Here is an 18,041-nt window from a genome sequence, read left to right as displayed (position 1 = left end):
AAAAGCAGTCATCGGAAACGTGAATTTAGCAAGCAATCGTGACTACAATCATGGTGCTGTTATAAGGATTTATATGGGTATAAACAAGGTGCTTTTGCTCCTAAAATTTTTATTTCAAAATTTAAGTTCCTATAATATAAACAATCAATAGGCAAAGTTTCACAAAAATCTCAGTGCAGGTTCTATTTCAGTGGAATGACCTTAAAAGAAAACTAACAGGGGAGTGATTCTCGTGGAAAACATTTCTCCCTGGATTACAATATAAAGCTGCAATAAACACTGATATTGAACTTGAAAAACAAGAGCAAATTGAACAAACGGATCTGTTCAGTTACATCAATGTGGAAAACTTGGAGAGAAACATAACCACAAATATTTCTCGACGTTTCTGCGAAATAGTGCTACCTCCAGGAAAACAGACTTAAAGTCCAAAAAAGTCGCCCATTTGGGGACTTATTTCATTTCACTCAGGTTTCGTTTATTTAAAATTACTTATAAATAGTATAATAAAAATACAGTTAGTTATTTCAGTTTCAATATTTCTTCTTCCCAACACGTTTCGATAATGTTATAAAGCTGGTGTAGTTTTTTTCTGAAACAAAATGGTTGAAGCAATTAACCAAACACAACAAAATCTACTAATAACACTGCTAAACCTGCTGTTTATCAATAAGATGAAGCTATTTAGAATAATACATATTTGAGGCTTCTTCCATTTGCCAAAGTTCGATCTATATTAAAAATTGAGTACACTATACACTGGTACTGAAAGGTTTTTAATTGGTTCGTTAAGTCATGCCCGTTAAGTTCGTTTCGCCTGTAAAATATTCGTACTCACTTTTTCACTCATAAAAGAGGGCTGGTTTGTAAAACAAAGTTTATAAAGTAGATTTATAAATGCTCAGAATTTTCTCGATTAAAAATCAATTATTGAAAGCGCTTAGCGCTTCCTCTGGTTTGAAGAGCGTTTTCGAAAAGCTCCGTTTTCGTGACGTATTAGTGTGGACGGTAGGCCTAACCGTAAAAATAAAACTGCGTTTTCAAATTTATGCGGCCTGAAAAGAGCGTATGTTGGACTCTTGTCCAGCCTTTATCATAATAATATGTGTGAATAGATTAAATTTATAACTCAACAAATTTTTTTTCGACAAATTCACATCGGGCTAATTAATTCTTCAACCAAACTTCAACCACCCTTCTGCATAGCTGGCAAAATTCATTAGTACTGGGTCAGGTCCTTCAAGTGATATTTTATAACAAAAAGAGGCATACTCGGGCACAAGATTGAAAAAGAGGAAAGAATCTTTTGCTGTGTCGGCAAATATTAATAAGTGAAGTTCTAAATTGTGACTCAGGCTGTGTTTTTCATGCAATTGCCTTGATCGCTAAAGGTTTGCGGAAAGTTTTCTTTTGAATTATTAAAAATATAAAAATGGAAAACTGTTAGCGTCGTTGACAAGTAAAAACAAAGCTGAGTACTTCGTGTGTTGAGGAAAACTGAAATTCACCCAGAGATGTGTCATTTTGTGGTTTTAACTCATTTAGCTTATATTTCTTTCGATTGGAACTATTTCTCAGTAAATTACAATAACACTTGCTGTTGTCGTCTGCTACTTTCAGAGATCTGAAAAGCTGATTTTTTTTTTCCCTGGAACAAAATATTGATCGAATTGACGAGTCCAAAGAGCCCGATCGCCTGTTGTTTTTCAACATAACTGATAAATTTAAACATATATTTGTGCCTTTCGGCTCCATTTGTGAAGTTTCGATGTGCAGTAAATGCAATGCATTATTTACCAGCGTTAAAAGATAGATAATTGTTTTATAATGTAGTGACCGTTGAATTTGCTCGGGTTATATTGGTATTTACTGGTTTATTCCTTCATCTGAGGTCTGATAAGATAGCACTGGCTTTCTTTGCAAAACGTAGTTAAAAAGGGAAGCGTCAAGATTCAATGTTCTTCTTTATGGAAATAACACTTAAGTGGTTTTAACTAACTCGACAACAGAAGGAGTGTTTATATAACGTAGTTTTTATTAAATAAGTAGAAATACATGGAAGCAAGCCTGAAATTCTCTGCTTAAAGTCATAGTTTTTGGCATCAGTGATTTAGAAAGAAGCTTGCTCTAGCGTTCAGCTTTATAACAGATCTTTGGACCGCAAGCTTCCAATTCAAAGCAATTCGCTTCAGTTTAGTTGATTCTATTGGCGAGCTGTGGAGAAACAGGAAGTCCTGCATGGTTCACTTTCTTCATTTATACTCATGAATTCGTTTTCGACGAATAAATCTAATCCGTTGACGTCACGTTTAACAAACATGAACAGATGGAAAAGACTTCAATTCTGTCTGTAGCCTTATGTTCAAACTGGAAAAACAAATACACCTTTCTGTAACATTGACTTTTGTGCAGTTTTAAAAAATTATGTCGTGTTTCGCAGGCCTCAGTAACAAAACTGAACTGTCCAGTTAAGATCGTTCTGCAGTGTTTATCCTGACCAATCCTGCTAGGTCTTGCAATAACTCAGAGAGCTAAAGATTTTGTCACTGCCGCCTTTTTTTTAGCGTGTCTCAAACTATGCTATAGACTAATTGATATCTTTATGGCAATTCGAAATATTTCAGTGTATTGCCCCAAAATGGGCGATAAACATGCTTAAAAACAGCTGCTCCAACGTGAATGTTTCCTGCCATAATTTGGTCAAGGGAAAAATCAAGTCTTGCTGTTTTCGTTTTAAACAGAGGCTGTATCCCTGAAGCGGAGGGAGGGAGACTTCCATATGAAAAGGTTGGGGATACTCGTCAAAACATTTGAAGTAAGCTCCTAAAGGAGACCAATTTGGACGTGTCTCGAGCGGCTTTATTTGACCTCTAAAAGATGTTACTCAAAACGAAGAAGGGTTGATTGTATCAAATTTTAGAAACCAGGGATTTCACGGCCAGTTTTGGAAATTTATTTATCTGCTGTTCGGGAAGGAGCACGGACTAGTAGACCGAACTCGAAAGCTAGCTAGAGAGCGGCGCAAATCGAGCCTAAAAACGGAAATGAGAGCGTTTTTTAATTGTTTTCTTTACGAGCGCAGCCTAAAAGACACATGACAGTTAAAACTAGTGGCATTTCGCCCTGAACACTCCAAGTGAGACCAAAATCCTTGATTTACACCCCAAAGTGAGACGACGAACATCCACGACCATTTGCCATAGGAGTGCCCTGTAGCTCTATGTGTATCCTTGATGGAAATACAGCTGGAAAGTTTATGCGGCCCGTTTTGCTACTGCAGCTATGTATTCAACTCTGCACTTTGTAATTGAAACTGAAGATGACAGAAGATTCTGTTGAAACATGTTTTAAAAAAACGTTGTGTTGTTTCTAAAAATTTTCACTATAAAGTCTAAATGCACGAAAATTCTAGTTTAACACTTATAAGACTTCTAAAACCGTATCAAGTTTGTTCTTTTTCTTTCCACCAAAAGCTTGTGCTATGTTATAGACAGTGAACATTGTGTTTCTGCGAAAAAACATGAAAATTTTGTTGTCAGTTTTTGTTTTCCTATATAAATTTAGAGCATTTTCCGTGAGTAGTTACATCAGCATGTTATACACGAAAAGCTACTGGTTTTTAGGACGAGTAAGTGCAAATCTCTAGCTACTAAATCCCTTTTGGTTAATACTAGGAGAGGCATACTCAGTAAAAACCTGTTTTGCCCACCTTCTCTTCAGTTGTTCCTTTTGGCCATGAGCTCTTGTCAAAAGTCAAACACAGCTAAACGGAGAGAAGCTTTTGAATTTTCAGTGGACCAGTCCGTCTACTTAGTGGCAGGTGGCTGCAATATGATGCTCTTGGTTACCTATTTTACAGACACAATATTTCTGATGGATAATGGATTGTTGGATAGCATGATCATCTATTGAAATTTCAATAACAATAGCTAATGGTAAAATGTCTTGATGGTAAATTAACAGGTTTCTTGCTGGCTTCGATCCCCTTACATGTAACCCAACATACATTATATAATTACTTGCAAATAATTCGGACTGTTTTAATTTCGGACAAAAAAGTGTCCAAAAGTAAAACCGTCCAAAATTTTTACAGAACAGTTTAACACTTTTAAGTAGCTCTAAGGCCATCAGCTTCTTTTATGGAGCGAGCTCTGATCTAGTTGAGACACTACCTAGGGGACCGAAGATACATAACGGACTGATAGAATTTTTCTTATTTTCCCGTCGGTATATCTGTTAAGCCAAAGCTATCATTTAAACAGATGTTGTTTCAGTCTAAAACGTGTTTTGTACCGTAAATTTACGGTAACTATGTTTCAGCAAAGACAGCGTCCGAAATTTTCATTTTTTCATAATTTTTTTTGTGTAGGTTCGCAAGTATTCTTGGGATATGACAATGGTATAATTCCCAGAGTCCTTTGGCGTTCTTCTGTCAAGAAGACTTTGCCGGCAAAATGGCGGAGTTACACGTGTATTTTATTTCAGCTCTGGTTTTGTCTTGCTGTTTACAAATTTTAGCGGGGTATGCGAGTCTCGCTTTTCTTTGGTTGCGATAATATTTAGTTCTTGCACCTGTAATATTTTTGTTTGTTTAATCCAGGAGGGATTTTTATACCATCTTGGGCGTCCCTCGAGACGCAAGCAAGAATCAGGTGAAGCGAGCGTACAGAAAGTTAGCGATGAAATGGCACCCGGATAAGAACAAGGACGATCCTAAAGCTCAAGAAAGATTTCAAGATTTGAGTGCTGCATACGAGGTGTGTTTATTCATAACAATTTCAAGGCAATACTGCGAGCAGACATGCTTTGAAATCCTTGAAATTATGAATAATTAAGCTAAACTTGAGGTTTCAAAACTTGCTTGTTCTGTGGCTGGTAGCTATAAGCTTAATTCAGCGTAAATTCGGTACTTAGAAAAATTAGGTGAACTTGCAGAAAATTTTCAAACTCCATTTTGTTGCTCTAAATTAGTCCTACGTCAAGCCCATTAATTTTTCTACATAAGCCATGTGCAGAATTAGAAAGTTTATGCACGCACGGAGTCAACTGAGCTAAGCTTACGTCTTCGACTTCAACTAAACTAATTACAGTCTCCCCTTGCAGAACTATTAACCCAGAACCGAGAGCTAAGGGCACTGTCTAATTTGACTACAGTTTTAAGACCGTCACATTTAATTGAGAACTTTCTTCCCATCGGAAAATTGTTTAGCACGGGATTTGTTCGATTCATCTTTCCTTTCGAACTTCACAATCTGTGTAACTTTTATTTCCGGACCAAATTAACAGTCATAAACTTTCTGTAGCGCGTTATTAATTTCGATTTGAAAGCAAATTTGTTTTAGTTGCGAGGCATTTGTCAGTTTTATGAGGACGTGTTTTTAAAACTAAGCTGAGTTTTGTGTATTATGTAAATCAGTCGTTGTGTCCGTTGGTGATTGGTTAGTTTCACTGCGTTATAAGTAAATACAGGCTTCAGAAACATATTTTCAAAACACGCACTATTTCTTCAAGTACCACATTGTGTTAAAAAGAGAAGTTCCAGATTTCAGATCAAATTTTCATTCTTGCTTCTCTTTTACACTGATGCAAGAACTGTAGAATTGCTAATTGAAGTGGATATCTTGTTTCTGGGTGCAACGAAAATGAAATTTAGATCTTACTTATCCCAAAGATGACTCTCATTAAAATTATATGAAGAAACTTTTTCCAAACATAAGCTTTGCTAGTGAAAAGCAGCAAGACCTGGGAACACAACGACATTAATAACTAAAAAAAATTGGCCAATTTTAATCTTGGACAGTGTTTGAAAAAAAGAACCATTTGCAATTTTTAAGCATCCAAAATTCTAAGAATTTGAAATATTTTCAGTACAGTAGAAAACGTTTAAGTAGCTGTAAAGTTCTTGGTTTCCTTTAACTCTAGTTGAAACACTTCTTGAGATACGCAATGGTTTGATAGAATTTGTGTTTTCTTCTCGTCGGTGTATCATAAAAACCTTGAGTGTGCCGTAAAAGTAAGATTTTCACAGATATCATTTCAGTCCAAAATTATTTGTGTTTTGCAGGTGAAATTTACATTAGAAATTTGTCTGAAATGAGATAAAACAAGTCTAAAAATTAAACGGTCGAAATAAAACCTCAGAAATTTTTTGCAAGTATTGTAGCCCTTGGCACAGACTGCAAATCTATTAAGAGTTCAAAACCAGCTGTCTACTCCAAACATAACACTACCTACTTTAAAACGTCTTGTCTGATGTTAATGGACTACCTGCCTGGGCTCTGCAAAAACATCGACCTCTGTACAGGGCTGTTATTGAGTCACCTGTTGTTACCTTGATCTTCACTCCCATCCTGTTGCTTTATGGGTGAATTGTATCAACAACATGCAAGTTCACCCATAATATCAAGGGCCTATGCAGCATAGTCGGCCTTAACAGGTTTAATGGGTTACAATCCTGTCCTTATGTGTTTTTTTTTTGTGTGTGACAGTACTGACAAAGTATTTTGAAGTATTGTGAAGTATTTTGCTCAGAGACCTTATTTACGCACAAAGCATGTGTTTATACGCATAACAAAAACTTCTGTAGGACATGCAAACATAGGGCCTGTTAACGTCGTTGGGATGTACAGAATTAAGTTTCAGTCTAACTCAAATGAAAAAAAAAATTAGTGGAAGAAAATATGAAAGAAAAGTTACCACATTGTATGAAAACAATCTTACCCTAAAGGGCATAACTTTAATCCAAGAAAAGGAAAGTCAGTGAGTAAAGATGCTGGATAGTAAAACTGAATAAACATATGAAGGATTCAACATGGTGGCCAAATTAGATCGCTACCAGACTACCTCTCTTTCTATTGTGCAAGGGTTACAATGTAAAAGCCTTTCAATGAATAATGGCACCAAAAAGGACTTATTTTCTCAAACAGTCAATTTATAAGGATGTTGTAAAAATTGTGTGGAATCCCTGCAATTTCGAAGCAGAGGGGCCCAGGACTTTTTTGCAAAACGTCCTATAAACACTGATTGTGCTTTTCCTCCTTAAGGTTTTAGCTGATGATGAGAAAAGAAAAGTATATGACAGACATGGTGAAGAAGGACTCAAGAACATGCACCAGGGTGGTGGTGGCGATCCTTTTGATCCATTTTCAAGGTACAATTTTTGTTATTATTTTAGTAGTTTGCTGTGTGAAAAATGAATCTGCATGATTCTGTGCCATTCTGCACTCAATTAACTGTTTGCCAGGTCCTGGGTTCAGGATGGAGAACAGCAGTCATGTAGTTATCTACATGTAGGATGACTGGAAATTCTCATGAGGAAAATATTATGAAAAACAGTCAGTGCTTTCAATATGATTTTATTCCCTACACCTGTCAGACAGCAATAACAACATGCCAATGTTTGAAAACTACTAACATCATAGTCGGCACCTCACAACTTACAGTGAACAGAACACTGCTATGACAGCTGACAATAATTTGTAACTAAAGATTCATTTCTGACAATACAATGCCCTTGTGTTCTCTTGACTTTTTTGTCACGATGTCAATTGTCACCACAGAAGCAAAAAAACAAACAAAAAAAAAGAATCTGTTTGAGTATTTTGCAAATTGAGAATTAGGAAATTCTGGAGGGCAAATTTAGGCCAGGCAAGATTATTATGGTATATGGTGACCTTGACCAGGAGACAAATTTAAATGAGAACAAAATAGATGTGAGTCTAGATCCCCTTTTGAATTAGAGTCCTGTTTGGAGAACTTGTAGTAGCTATATCAAATAGATTCCGTGTTGCCATGTCTGTTCAGTATTTGATTACAGATCCTGAATAGACCCATGGCAACATGGAACCTATCTGTTTTGTGTAATAAAAAAACTAAAAAACCAAATGCTAATCATGTCATCTATACATCTGCCCCCCAATTGATCATAAGTAAGAACCAGTCAAAATGTCAGTATAATTTGACTTGTTATATAATTACTGATTGACTAATATTGTTCTTGTGAATGATGATATTTATTTGCTCTGAAAACATGAACAGTGATATCAATACCAGTGATTAATAGCAAGTTGGTGATCTTCTCTTGTTTTTTTTTCTTTTAGTTTCTTTGGAGGGTTTGGATTTAATTTTGAATCAGGGCATTCACATCATAAAGAGGTTCCTCGTGGTAGTGATATTCAAATGGATCTAGAGGTCACATTAGAAGAACTTTATAATGGAAATTTCATAGAGGTGAGCTTGAATTACAAAAACAGCGTTGTTCCTTTAATTAGTTGGCAAACGGAGAGGTAAAGTGAACTGATAGTATTAGTGCCTTGGACTACAGATCAAGATTTCAAGATCAGTTGTTCATTGGTAATATTGACTAGAAAAGGATAACTCTATTTGTAGCTTGTGTGAAAATTTTTGGCTTGCATCCGCAGGTGCTACGCTTCAAACCAGTTGCTGAGACAGTTCCTGGCACAAGACAATGCAACTGTCGGCAAGAAATGAGAACAACACAGTTGGGTCCAGGCAGATTTCAGATGTCGCCTGTTGATGTCTGTGATGAGTGTCCTGCAGTCAATTATGTAACAAAGGAAAAACTTTTGGAGGTTGAAGTAGAACCTGGAATGAGAGACGGGCAAGAATATCCATTTATCGCGGAGGGTATGGAGATATTTTTATTTTTCATGAAAAAGTGTGCCTTAAGGAACTGTGTGAGAAATGCTGAATTGTTTGGTGAAAATTATTTTTACTCATCAGTTTTTAGATGTAATTTTGAGACCTACCTTTTCACGTCTATCTCATTTCCAATTACATGTACATCACATTTTCTGTTGAAAATATTTTCCTTCAATCTGCACAAAGTAATCGTTTTGTGAGGTAGTTTTGTACACATAAGCAAATTCATAAACGTTGGAGATCATGGGGTTGTTCTCAAGACATGCATCTGTCAAGATGAATTAAACCTTGTCAGGTATAGAACAGCGTTGTAAATTTATTCAATCTTTGTTTTCATTGTTATTTTGATCAGAATGGTTGTTGTTCCTTTTTTGATAGGTGAACCACACATTGACGGTGAACCTGGTGATTTGAAGTTCATTATCAAAGAATTGCGGTACTGTAGAGTCAACTTGAAAGTGACATTATTACCTCGGTAGTTTTAGCAACACTTATTATTGCTTCTTTGCTTCAACAGGCATGAGAGATTTCATAGAAGAGGAGATGACCTTTATACAAATGTGACTGTAGCTTTAGTTGATGCCTTGAATGGATTTGAAATGGATATAGATCACCTGGATGGGCACAAGGTTAGAAGTGGGGCTAGTTTTGCAGATGATGTGCTGGTAAAATGGTAATTGTGAATTACAGCTGTCTGAAAGAACTATTGGTTGACTGTCAGTCTCGGCTGACAGTACTGTTGTTGGTATTTAATGCTTACGAGTTTTTGCTGTCCATCTTTTGCCACACTGTACAACCAGGCCTGGCTTGCACAGTCAGTTCACCCATCATAAACGTGGCCATTTCCAAACTGTTTTTGAAGTATTATATCAATCACGAAAGACTGTGTTCAACCACATTTCTAACACCAAGAAGAGAGTTAAAAATTTCGAAGTGTTTTTGACAAACTTTGAAGTGTTTGATATATCTTCTCAAACAAAACTAAAACTAAAGAGAAAACAGAAAAAAGTATAAATGGGAGAAATCTATGCTAATTAAGACTGGATATCAAAACATCATCATGGTTATGGTTTCTTTGGTTCAAACTTGATGAATTATTAGAGTTTGAGACAGTGAACTCAAGACTGCTATGAATTATGGTCATCTAAATTCAAGGATTTCATCGATGTTTTCAGTAGAAGGGCAATTGGTTTTCACAGGTGGGCAAAACTTTTCAACTGGACATCTTTATAAGAAAAACTTTCCTCTAGATGGTCAAACCAGGCAGGTAAAATTGTCCTCACAGTTGGTCAATTTGCCTGCTGGTGCCTAGCCTTTTTTGAAACCCCCGCTAAATTACATTATGAAGTGGTTACACTAACAGAGCTGTTTTTCACCGTCAGGTTCATATAGTGCGGGAAAAAATCACTTGGCCAGGAGCCCGCATAAAAAAGAAAGAGGAGGGGATGCCAAATTATGACAACAATCATGTTAAAGGAGATCTTTATATTACATTTGATGTTGAATTTCCCCGAGGTGGCCTATCAGATAGTGAAAAAGATGGTAGGCTGTGGTTTGTTCTAAGAAACAAGCAAATGTTGTCTAATTCATTTACTCTATTAATGCGTATTAGAAAATAGTTCAAAGAAAATATGCACGCTGATTGGTTAAAAATTGTGTTTCTGTAACTCAATAGAAGCACAGAACTAGCACGAGTTGTTGACGTTTTGATGGCTTGCACAAAGAGAATATACATTTTGACAATCAAAGTAAACAAGTGGTTTCCTTTTTTCACTGCAGTATTTCTGTAAGAAATGGAAAACATGTTCTCAGTGTTTCTTTTGAGTTATTTCTCTCTCAGTGGTCCCATCAAGTTATAGAAACACTGACTCATGAAAGTTTGGGAGAACTTGAAAAAGCTGTGGAAACACTCGCCTGTCAGCTTGTTTTCCCACAGCATTTCTTGTTCAAACTTCCACTTGTGTTTTTATAACTCGATAGAAACATTGAGCATGTTTTCTGTTTTCTTAAATAATGCTTTTAATTTTTGTTTATTAATAAGTTGGATAATTAACTGAATGTAAATTCTAAATTTTGTGTGTACATTGGTAGATTTAGTACTAATAAATATTTTTTTCTCACCTTTTTCAGCTCTAAAAAATATCTTGAAGCAAGAGTCCCAACAGAAAGCTTACAATGGACTCTAGTTAATCATTTAAAGATATTTCAATTGTCTTTCAATTTAGGTAGTGTAATGTATTTTCCAGTTCTCTGATACCTTATAAAAAAGCTTTTAAATGTAAAAAAATATAAAATTTTCATTCCAATGTCACCTGGAATTTGACAGGATAGCAGTGATGCACAAGAAGGTGACAAGTTTGTTTGGCTCTTTTCTTTTTGTGGTTTTAGCTTCACTCATTTGTGATATCCTGCATACCTCATAAACTAACCTTCCCATGAACAGTTTCAGGGAAGAAAATTCTTCCATGTACTACAAGCAAACCACATAAAATTAATAATGTTTGAGGCACATGCGATGTCTGCATTTACAAGTAACTGGAGATGCTTGTTGTAGCTTGAGGTCTCCATATTTGGCTGATAGTTGTTGAGCTGACTATCAAAGTTGATAGAACGCTGGGGTGACTGTAGGGTTTTGCTATTCACCTGACTCTTTTGCAAAAGATGGCAAGATCAGCTACCTACACTAACAACAACAATGTCTACTGAGCACTTCAACACTCTGTGACAACCCCAAGTATTAAGGCAATATAAACTTGATGTGACCAAATTACTCACAAGCCAGTGGCTGGTTCATTAAAAGTAAACATTGAAGGCACACACACATACATTCAAAAACAAATCAAGGACACGATCTAGTCCTTCAGTCGATCAATGTCAAACATTTGCTGTGCCAATTACATTGAGATTACCGTTGGTCAGCAACTGGCTGATGTTAGGAGTGTTTAGTTTGTTGGACGTTTACAGAAGTTTATTGAAATGTTTTTATGGGACAAATTATTTGCAAAATTTGGACATACATGGGTGGGTACTGCTGCTGCGGCCCAAGAAAAGCACTGACAGCACCTGCCTTGTGATACCTGTAAATAAAGACAAATTTTAGAGGGAAAGCGTGTTTGAAAATAACTCATTTCTACTGTCAGTGCTGGTGTTCAGTTGTTAAAACAGTAATAAAAATATTTGCTGGCACTTTGCCCCCACTGTTGTGTTAAACAGTCTGCTTACAAGCCAAGTGGCACATTAAGCTGGCGCTTATTTCCAGTTTCTGTAGCATGAATCGACTAGGAGTATTTCTACTTCCCCTGGATGGGATGCTTGTCCGTCGCAGGGTTTCCTCCAGCATTAAATTTGCGGGTACCTATTTATACACCTGGGTGGAGAGTGGCGCTGTGAGACTAATGTGTCTTGCCCAAGGATACAACACAATGTCCCTGGCCAGGGCTCAAACCCAGACTGCTTGAATGATCCGGAGAAGAGTGCACTAACCATGAGGCCACTGCACCTCCATGCTGCTGTGTTAATTAAAAAATAAATAACCCTAAGCTGTGTATTACACTGTGATAAAACATGACAGGCATTTGAGAACACGAGGGAAATGTAGCAAACACGAGCCGCTGGGGGGGGGGGGGGGGAGGAGGGGTAATCAGCAGGATTGTGTACATTATACTTTTTTTCATTGACAGAGTACTTTATTGTATCAAATTTCAAAATTAAGCATTACAACAAGAATGTTTCTACAAAAGGGTACTTGATTATTACCTCTGAAATGACTACATTTATTTATCAAGAAATACAATTTGTTACCAACAAATCATGAGATATGTTACCGATAGACCATGCAGACGCCGATTATCTCTTGTATAAAACAAAATTAACTTACTAATGAAAAACTAAAAACAACTGAGCAGAGGCCATGCCATCCCCCAAAATAATTTACAAACATAATTTATAACTACCCAATGGTACATAATTTAACTTTGGGCTCCCAATTACTTTATCCAAATAATTTATCATGAATTATCCATAATTATTTGAAATAATTTTACAAGAACTTGTCTCTTCTATACAGAAAGCAAACTTTAACGCCTTTTAAAAGACAAGAACTTTTTTCCAGCAGAGCTCAGATCAGACTTCCAAACTATGTAGTATTCCCTATCATGTTTGCTCTTTTAATGATTAATAACATGATCACTTTGTCAAAAATTATCTTGAAATTTGATTTTGATCTTCACTACAAACTTCTGCTCTTCAAAGCATTACATGTGTATTATTTAAAGCAAATAGCTTTCTAAGACAGGTAACTGTTGATAATATCCATGAAATTTGCATGCTTTTGACTGCAAATGTCTTGCTAGATGGTGTGTTTTATTGTCAGTCTGTTTTCCACTTGCTTACAACAGAGGAACAACAGAGAAAAGGTGTTCTGGTGAAATAAGGAGGTTGAGAAGAGAAGATGGCAATTCCAATTTACTATCATTTACGTGATCAGAACAGCCACAAACCATAAAACCAATCATAGTTCTTAAAAACTGAGATTGTACTCTACCTTACAGATTGTTTTTGAAAACTAGAAGATTCAAACAAGAAATGCCACTCATTTTTAACCTGTGCAAAATGCTCCTTCCAAATTGTACTTCTCATTTCTAATTGTCTCTGCTATTAAAAAATAACTCTCCCTCTATAAAAATATTGCCTGAGAAAAGCCACCTTAAAAAACATTACTTAAACTGAAAGATCTGTTTTGTTTGTCCTTTTAAAACTTAACTGTGTTCGTTAACTGTTTATACTAATGAAATGTTCCTTAGCAGCTGTTTGGTTGACGGAACAGCTTTAGTATGTTTACAAGTGGAAACATGACCAAAGCCCCAATACATGATCCTGTCTGTATAAAGATTCCACACCAAAACAGGGCCTGTCTACCATGGTCACGCATTATGATTGAGATTATTAGTTTCGTGTAGTTCAGCAAAATGCTACTGACAACACTAACAGCAATCTGCAATCACAAAATAAAGAAACATCAATTTGGTTAATAAAAGTAGAAACAAGCTCCTCCATTCTTAAAGTCCTACAATTATAATACCACCCCTCCCCTTTTTAAAAGAGAGTGCCCCCTGGGACTTGAACTCCCTAGATCTAGTACAGAGAATGTCTCTCCTCAAAAAAAAGTCACTGTACCTAATATGAAATTATGATACTACGAGATTCCTTCTACTGCAAGGAAAAGAGAGATTCTTCTTACTAAGCTATACTTACTACTATGAAGCTTCCAAGTGCTGTACCATGTAGAGGTGGAGTAGGACTCATGGATGCGAGAGCAACGACATAACTGCTTAGAATTGTGAAAACACTGGTTAACACAATGACCACCTTGGTTGATGAGCATGGTAACCACAGTGCGACGAAACAGGTCAAAGCCCCTGCAATGTTGGATAGTGTGGCAACTGTGGATTAAATTTGATTGATAGGTGTCAGTACAAAAGTAAACTGCAGTGAACAACGTTTCCAAGGCATCAAAAATACAACACGAAACAGAGTGTTTTTGATAAATTTTAAGCAAATAGTTAATGGTAGACAATTTGCCCAGGGAAGTGCGTGGTTTAGTGGTCTGCATGCTGGGATATATATGGATCAAGTAGTCAAGGTTTGCACCCTGGTCTGCCATTGTGTTTTTGGCATAGATACTTTACTGTGCCATGGCCTCTCTCCACTCAGGTGTATAAATGGGTAATGACAAATTTGATGCTGGGGGGTGGGGGAACCCTATGACGGAACTGCATCCCATCCAGGGGGAAGTAGAAATACTAGTCTAGAGTCCCTTCATGTGATGGAACATTTATACCTTACACCATTTGTCCCCATAATTTGTGCTCCCCCACCCGTCCCCCCCCCAAAAAAGAGAAAATGTTGAGAAAATATGCCACTTGCTTTTAAGAAGCTTTGCCATTATCCCAGGATGCATCCTATGTACATCTTATACACACACACACTAAAGATACCTCAAAGTTTTCAAAATTTTTCTCCTCTGGACAAATTCCAAAAAGCAGCTTGTCACACATGCTGGACATTTCTTAAGCTGTGTAATTTTTTATTCCTTCACAAAAATACTCATTTTTCCCAGGGTATGCCAATTCTTCTGGATTATTCAGGAGAGTCTTAAATGGGAACTTTTTTGCAGCAATTTTTGATGTCTATAGAGTATATAATGTGTAGGTCCAGAAAATATCCACACCTCCCTCATGGAGGGGAATTTTTCTAAGTCCCCTCCACCCCTCTGGAAATTCCAATTGAGCTTCATACATTTCTTTAAATTTTTTGGTCTTACAGAACCCCGACCCCCCAGGAAATTCCAATCCCTTCTTTGAAGGGAGTTAGATATTTTCTGGAACTGAACAATCCAAAATTGCCACAACATATTATGCTGTAGGTCAATTTGGTCTTTAAGAGATTGGGCCTACAAGAACCCCTCTCCCTCCCTATTAGAATTTATAGTAACCCTCAGTAAGGCAACTGTGGGATATTCCTGAAGACACACATTTAAATTTTTTCCCCTTGGCATCAGGAAAACCCTCTAAAAGATTAAAAAGAGTCTTTTACCTAAATGATATGTCTTATCACCATAAGGCTCACTGGCATACGTTGCTATTGACGGCAGTACACCGTTGGACAAGCAGTTAATCCAACCTTGAATACACAACAGACATAAAATGTGAGCTTCACACCAGGAGAATTTCTGACTGCAATTTGGTGTATCCTTCATGTAAAAATCTTCAGGAGTACTGGTGCTTGTTGATGAAGAATATATGACGCTTCTTGAAGATTCATCCCAAAGTGGCCGAGTTACACTGTTACTTTCCTCCACAGTTGTACCGCTGCGCCTTTCTCTCACATGCTGTCTTCTAGCCAATGGTAAATAGTTCAATGCAAAAAAAGCCAACCCACAAGCAACCATCATTGCAAACAGAAAAAAGAAAAAATCCTCGGGGGAGAACCTTAATCCACTGTCATCATCCTTTGTGGTTTGATTGCCAGAAGAAGCGTCTGTCGCATTTGCGCTACAGTTAACACTTTTACTGTTAATTCCCTGACCCAAGGCTACAAAAGCTGGAAGCAATCCACTGCTTGTTTCACCCACAAACAAGGCACTCATGTAGAACGAAGGGAAGATAGACATGAAAGTAAGGAAAACAACAGACGATGTACAATCGACTATGGCCACGCAAAACGACAGTATAAAAAGAACTGTGCTGTGTTTCTCACCGCCAATGTTACTTGTTTCGTCCCAGAAAAATGCCAACAAGGCACAAGCCACGGCGCCTACAGTGACAACGAAAAAGATGGTACATTTTTCCTGGACTTTTTTAGGAGCAAAGTGGTTCCCCAGCGCGTAGATCACCGGGCCGATATTTGCCAGCTGGAATATAACGGTGAGGTAGGATGGGAGATTCCATTGTTCAGGCGCATATCTCACTATAACTGGCAATTCTACCCAAAGGCCATTGACAGCTATCCACGAACCCATACCAAACAAACAAATCAGCACGTAAGTTGGCCAGGAAATGTCGCTCGTTTGACAAAATGCCTTCCAGCGTGAGACTCGTGTAGAAGTTTCCGGAGTATCCATCTCGGAATCAAATCGAATTTTAACCTTAATTTGTCGGCCCAAAACGTTACATAATCAACAACCGAAGGACTTCACTCTCCATTGTTTTTTTTGTTTTTTTGATCGCACGAAAATACAGCGGTCTTACTGGTAAAGGATTATCCTGTTATGTTAGGTGCCCGAAATGACTCCCATGCATCATTGTACCCTGAAGGCGGACCACAGCAGTGCAAGTCCCATTTTTCTTCTCCCACATTCACTGTGAAAAAAAAAAAAAAAATACCTTTATTCAACGGACACCTCTATTAAGTGGATGCGGACACCTTAAACTTGACTTTTATGGTCATTTCTATTGTTAGAAATCTATTTCAAACGGACACTGCAAAAAGAGTGCATGACTTTTTTTGTCCACGTTTTAGTAGATCGGTCATTTAAGTTTGCCAACAAACTGAGCTGCCATAGAAATACAATATTTTGTTATTCCGTTTTGTTTTTACAGAACTTTTGTTCTTGTTTGATTTAGTAAGGGCCAAGTCGCACTGGAGGGCAATTTCAGATTTGTTCTGGACAAATCCGACTTGAAATCGGCCAGTGACAAAATATTTGTGCGGAAAGCTACAGTCGCACTTGAGAACAAAATCTGCGATCATTAAACATGTAAGGGCCTGGCAAAGGATAAATCCATCCTGGTGGATATTGTGGAAATTCGTAGGGGAAAAATTGGTCGCCAGCGCCGGGATTCATGCTGTTGCGAAATGAGAACGTGATTAATTTTACCGCGAAGTACATCGCATAGAGACTCTGCTACATATCACCTGTCAAATCATTTCCGAATCAAAACACCCTCGCTTTTGTTTTCTAAGATTTGTCTCAATTTGGCCTGCTCCAGAGGTAGTCGACGGCATCTTTGAAGTTTGTCCGTCTGCGACCAAATTTTGTCCTTTGGGGAACAAACCGGTCGCACTTGGTTTTTCATTGTGATGACGGATTTTTGACATAAGTAAACAGTTTTGTCCTCTTGTGCGACTTGGCCCTTAACCTTCACATGATTCGATCAATATTGATACTGTTACTGTATACTTAAATCCCTTCTTCGACCATCCACGAGAATGCTATTTGACCCTTTCAAGGTCTTGACAAATATTAATATGACCCTTTAAAGACGAATTCTGAGGGAACCTGTTTTCAACGGGCACCCTCTATTAACGGGACACTAGCACGGGTTCCGAGGGTGTCCGCCTAATACAGGTTTGGCGGTAAAACAAAAGACAAACAGCGGTGATAAACATCTTAAAAACATGCATTTTATGAACTTGACGTTTCGTGTGCTAGGCATGGGGACGAGAAGACATTACGTAACGTGCACTTTTGAGGAAAAATTCATCATTTTTTCGTCGAAAATCAAGATATCATTATACCTTGGTCTACCACCATTTTCTCAGACTAGTATTGAAAGAAATCAGGAGACTCGAACGAGTTAATGTTTAAGTCCTTAGAAACTACTCTTTCTGAAAGTAAGTCTAGGCTAGAATAGTAAACTACTAGCCTGTAAACAAGCTCTCACCCCATTGCCCCCTCGACCACTCCACTCTCAGCCAATTCCTTCTCGGCCCTTCCAGCCGCAGCCTGTTCAAAGGCTAATAGTGAACTTCTCTTAGATGCCGTGTACACCTGAATAACATTTGACTATCTTGACTGAGCGACGGCACAGTTCATCAAATCTTTTAACGAAACACTCATGCTGATCTTGTGTAAGAAACTAGTTGGGATGACGGTTAAA

The 18,041-nt window shown here is 37.4% G+C and overlaps 2 protein-coding genes across 3 annotated transcripts; one reads left to right on the top strand and one right to left on the bottom strand.

Moving 5' to 3' along the window:
• The first annotated feature begins 4,401 nt into the window (after window positions 1-4,401).
• Window positions 4,402-12,264, top strand: LOC145469521 (dnaJ homolog subfamily B member 11-like). 2 transcript variants are annotated; one of them, XM_081453265.1, is made up of 9 exons: window positions 4,404-4,522; window positions 4,601-4,757; window positions 7,044-7,150; window positions 8,100-8,229; window positions 8,421-8,646; window positions 9,040-9,097; window positions 9,179-9,290; window positions 10,044-10,203; window positions 10,792-12,264. In XM_081453265.1, the coding sequence occupies exons 1-9, from the start codon at window positions 4,455-4,457 to the stop codon at window positions 10,845-10,847; spliced, it is 1,074 nt and encodes a 357-aa protein (XP_081309391.1). In that variant the 5' UTR covers window positions 4,404-4,454; the 3' UTR covers window positions 10,848-12,264. The 2 variants fall into 2 exon arrangements, with proteins under 2 accessions (XP_081309390.1, XP_081309391.1); XM_081453264.1 differs by lacking the exon at window positions 10,792-12,264 and having other exon boundaries at window positions 4,402-4,522; window positions 10,044-10,592.
• Window positions 12,265-12,291: 27 nt separating this feature from the next.
• Window positions 12,292-16,711, bottom strand: LOC145469520 (solute carrier family 52, riboflavin transporter, member 3-B-like). The gene is made up of 3 exons (XM_081453263.1): window positions 15,256-16,711; window positions 13,915-14,102; window positions 12,292-13,654 (listed from the first exon to the last, which is right to left on the bottom strand). Exons 1-3 carry the CDS (start codon window positions 16,280-16,282, stop codon window positions 13,460-13,462), a joined length of 1,410 nt encoding a protein of 469 aa, XP_081309389.1. The 5' UTR covers window positions 16,283-16,711; the 3' UTR covers window positions 12,292-13,459.
• Window positions 16,712-18,041: the final 1,330 nt, after the last annotated feature.

Source organism: Orbicella franksi, chromosome 15 (assembly GCF_964199315.1).
Source record: "Orbicella franksi chromosome 15, jaOrbFran1.1, whole genome shotgun sequence".
Taxonomy (NCBI): domain Eukaryota; kingdom Metazoa; phylum Cnidaria; class Anthozoa; order Scleractinia; family Merulinidae; genus Orbicella; species Orbicella franksi.
Note: the sequence above shows the minus strand (reverse complement) of the source record. Positions and strands in the feature narration are given on the sequence as shown.

What these genes read in the sequence shown, in the direction of transcription:
- LOC145469521 (XM_081453264.1), top strand. Translation starts at nt 4,455, where the DNA reads ATGGCGGAGTTACACGTGTATTTTATTTCAGCTCTGGTTTTGTCTTGC. An exon ending in ATTTGAGTGCTGCATACGAG is followed by an intron (nt 4,758 to 7,043) that starts GTGTGTTTATTC and finishes TTCCTCCTTAAG; the next exon opens with GTTTTAGCTGATGATGAGAA. An exon ending in CCTTTTGATCCATTTTCAAG is followed by an intron (nt 7,151 to 8,099) that starts GTACAATTTTTG and finishes TTTTTCTTTTAG; the next exon opens with TTTCTTTGGAGGGTTTGGAT.
- LOC145469520 (XM_081453263.1), bottom strand. Translation starts at nt 16,282, where the DNA reads ATGGATACTCCGGAAACTTCTACACGAGTCTCACGCTGGAAGGCATTT. An exon ending in TGATAAGACATATCATTTAG is followed by an intron (nt 14,103 to 15,255) that starts GTAAAAGACTCT and finishes TTTAATCCACAG; the next exon opens with TTGCCACACTATCCAACATT. An exon ending in CACTTGGAAGCTTCATAGTA is followed by an intron (nt 13,655 to 13,914) that starts GTAAGTATAGCT and finishes TTGTGATTGCAG; the next exon opens with ATTGCTGTTAGTGTTGTCAG.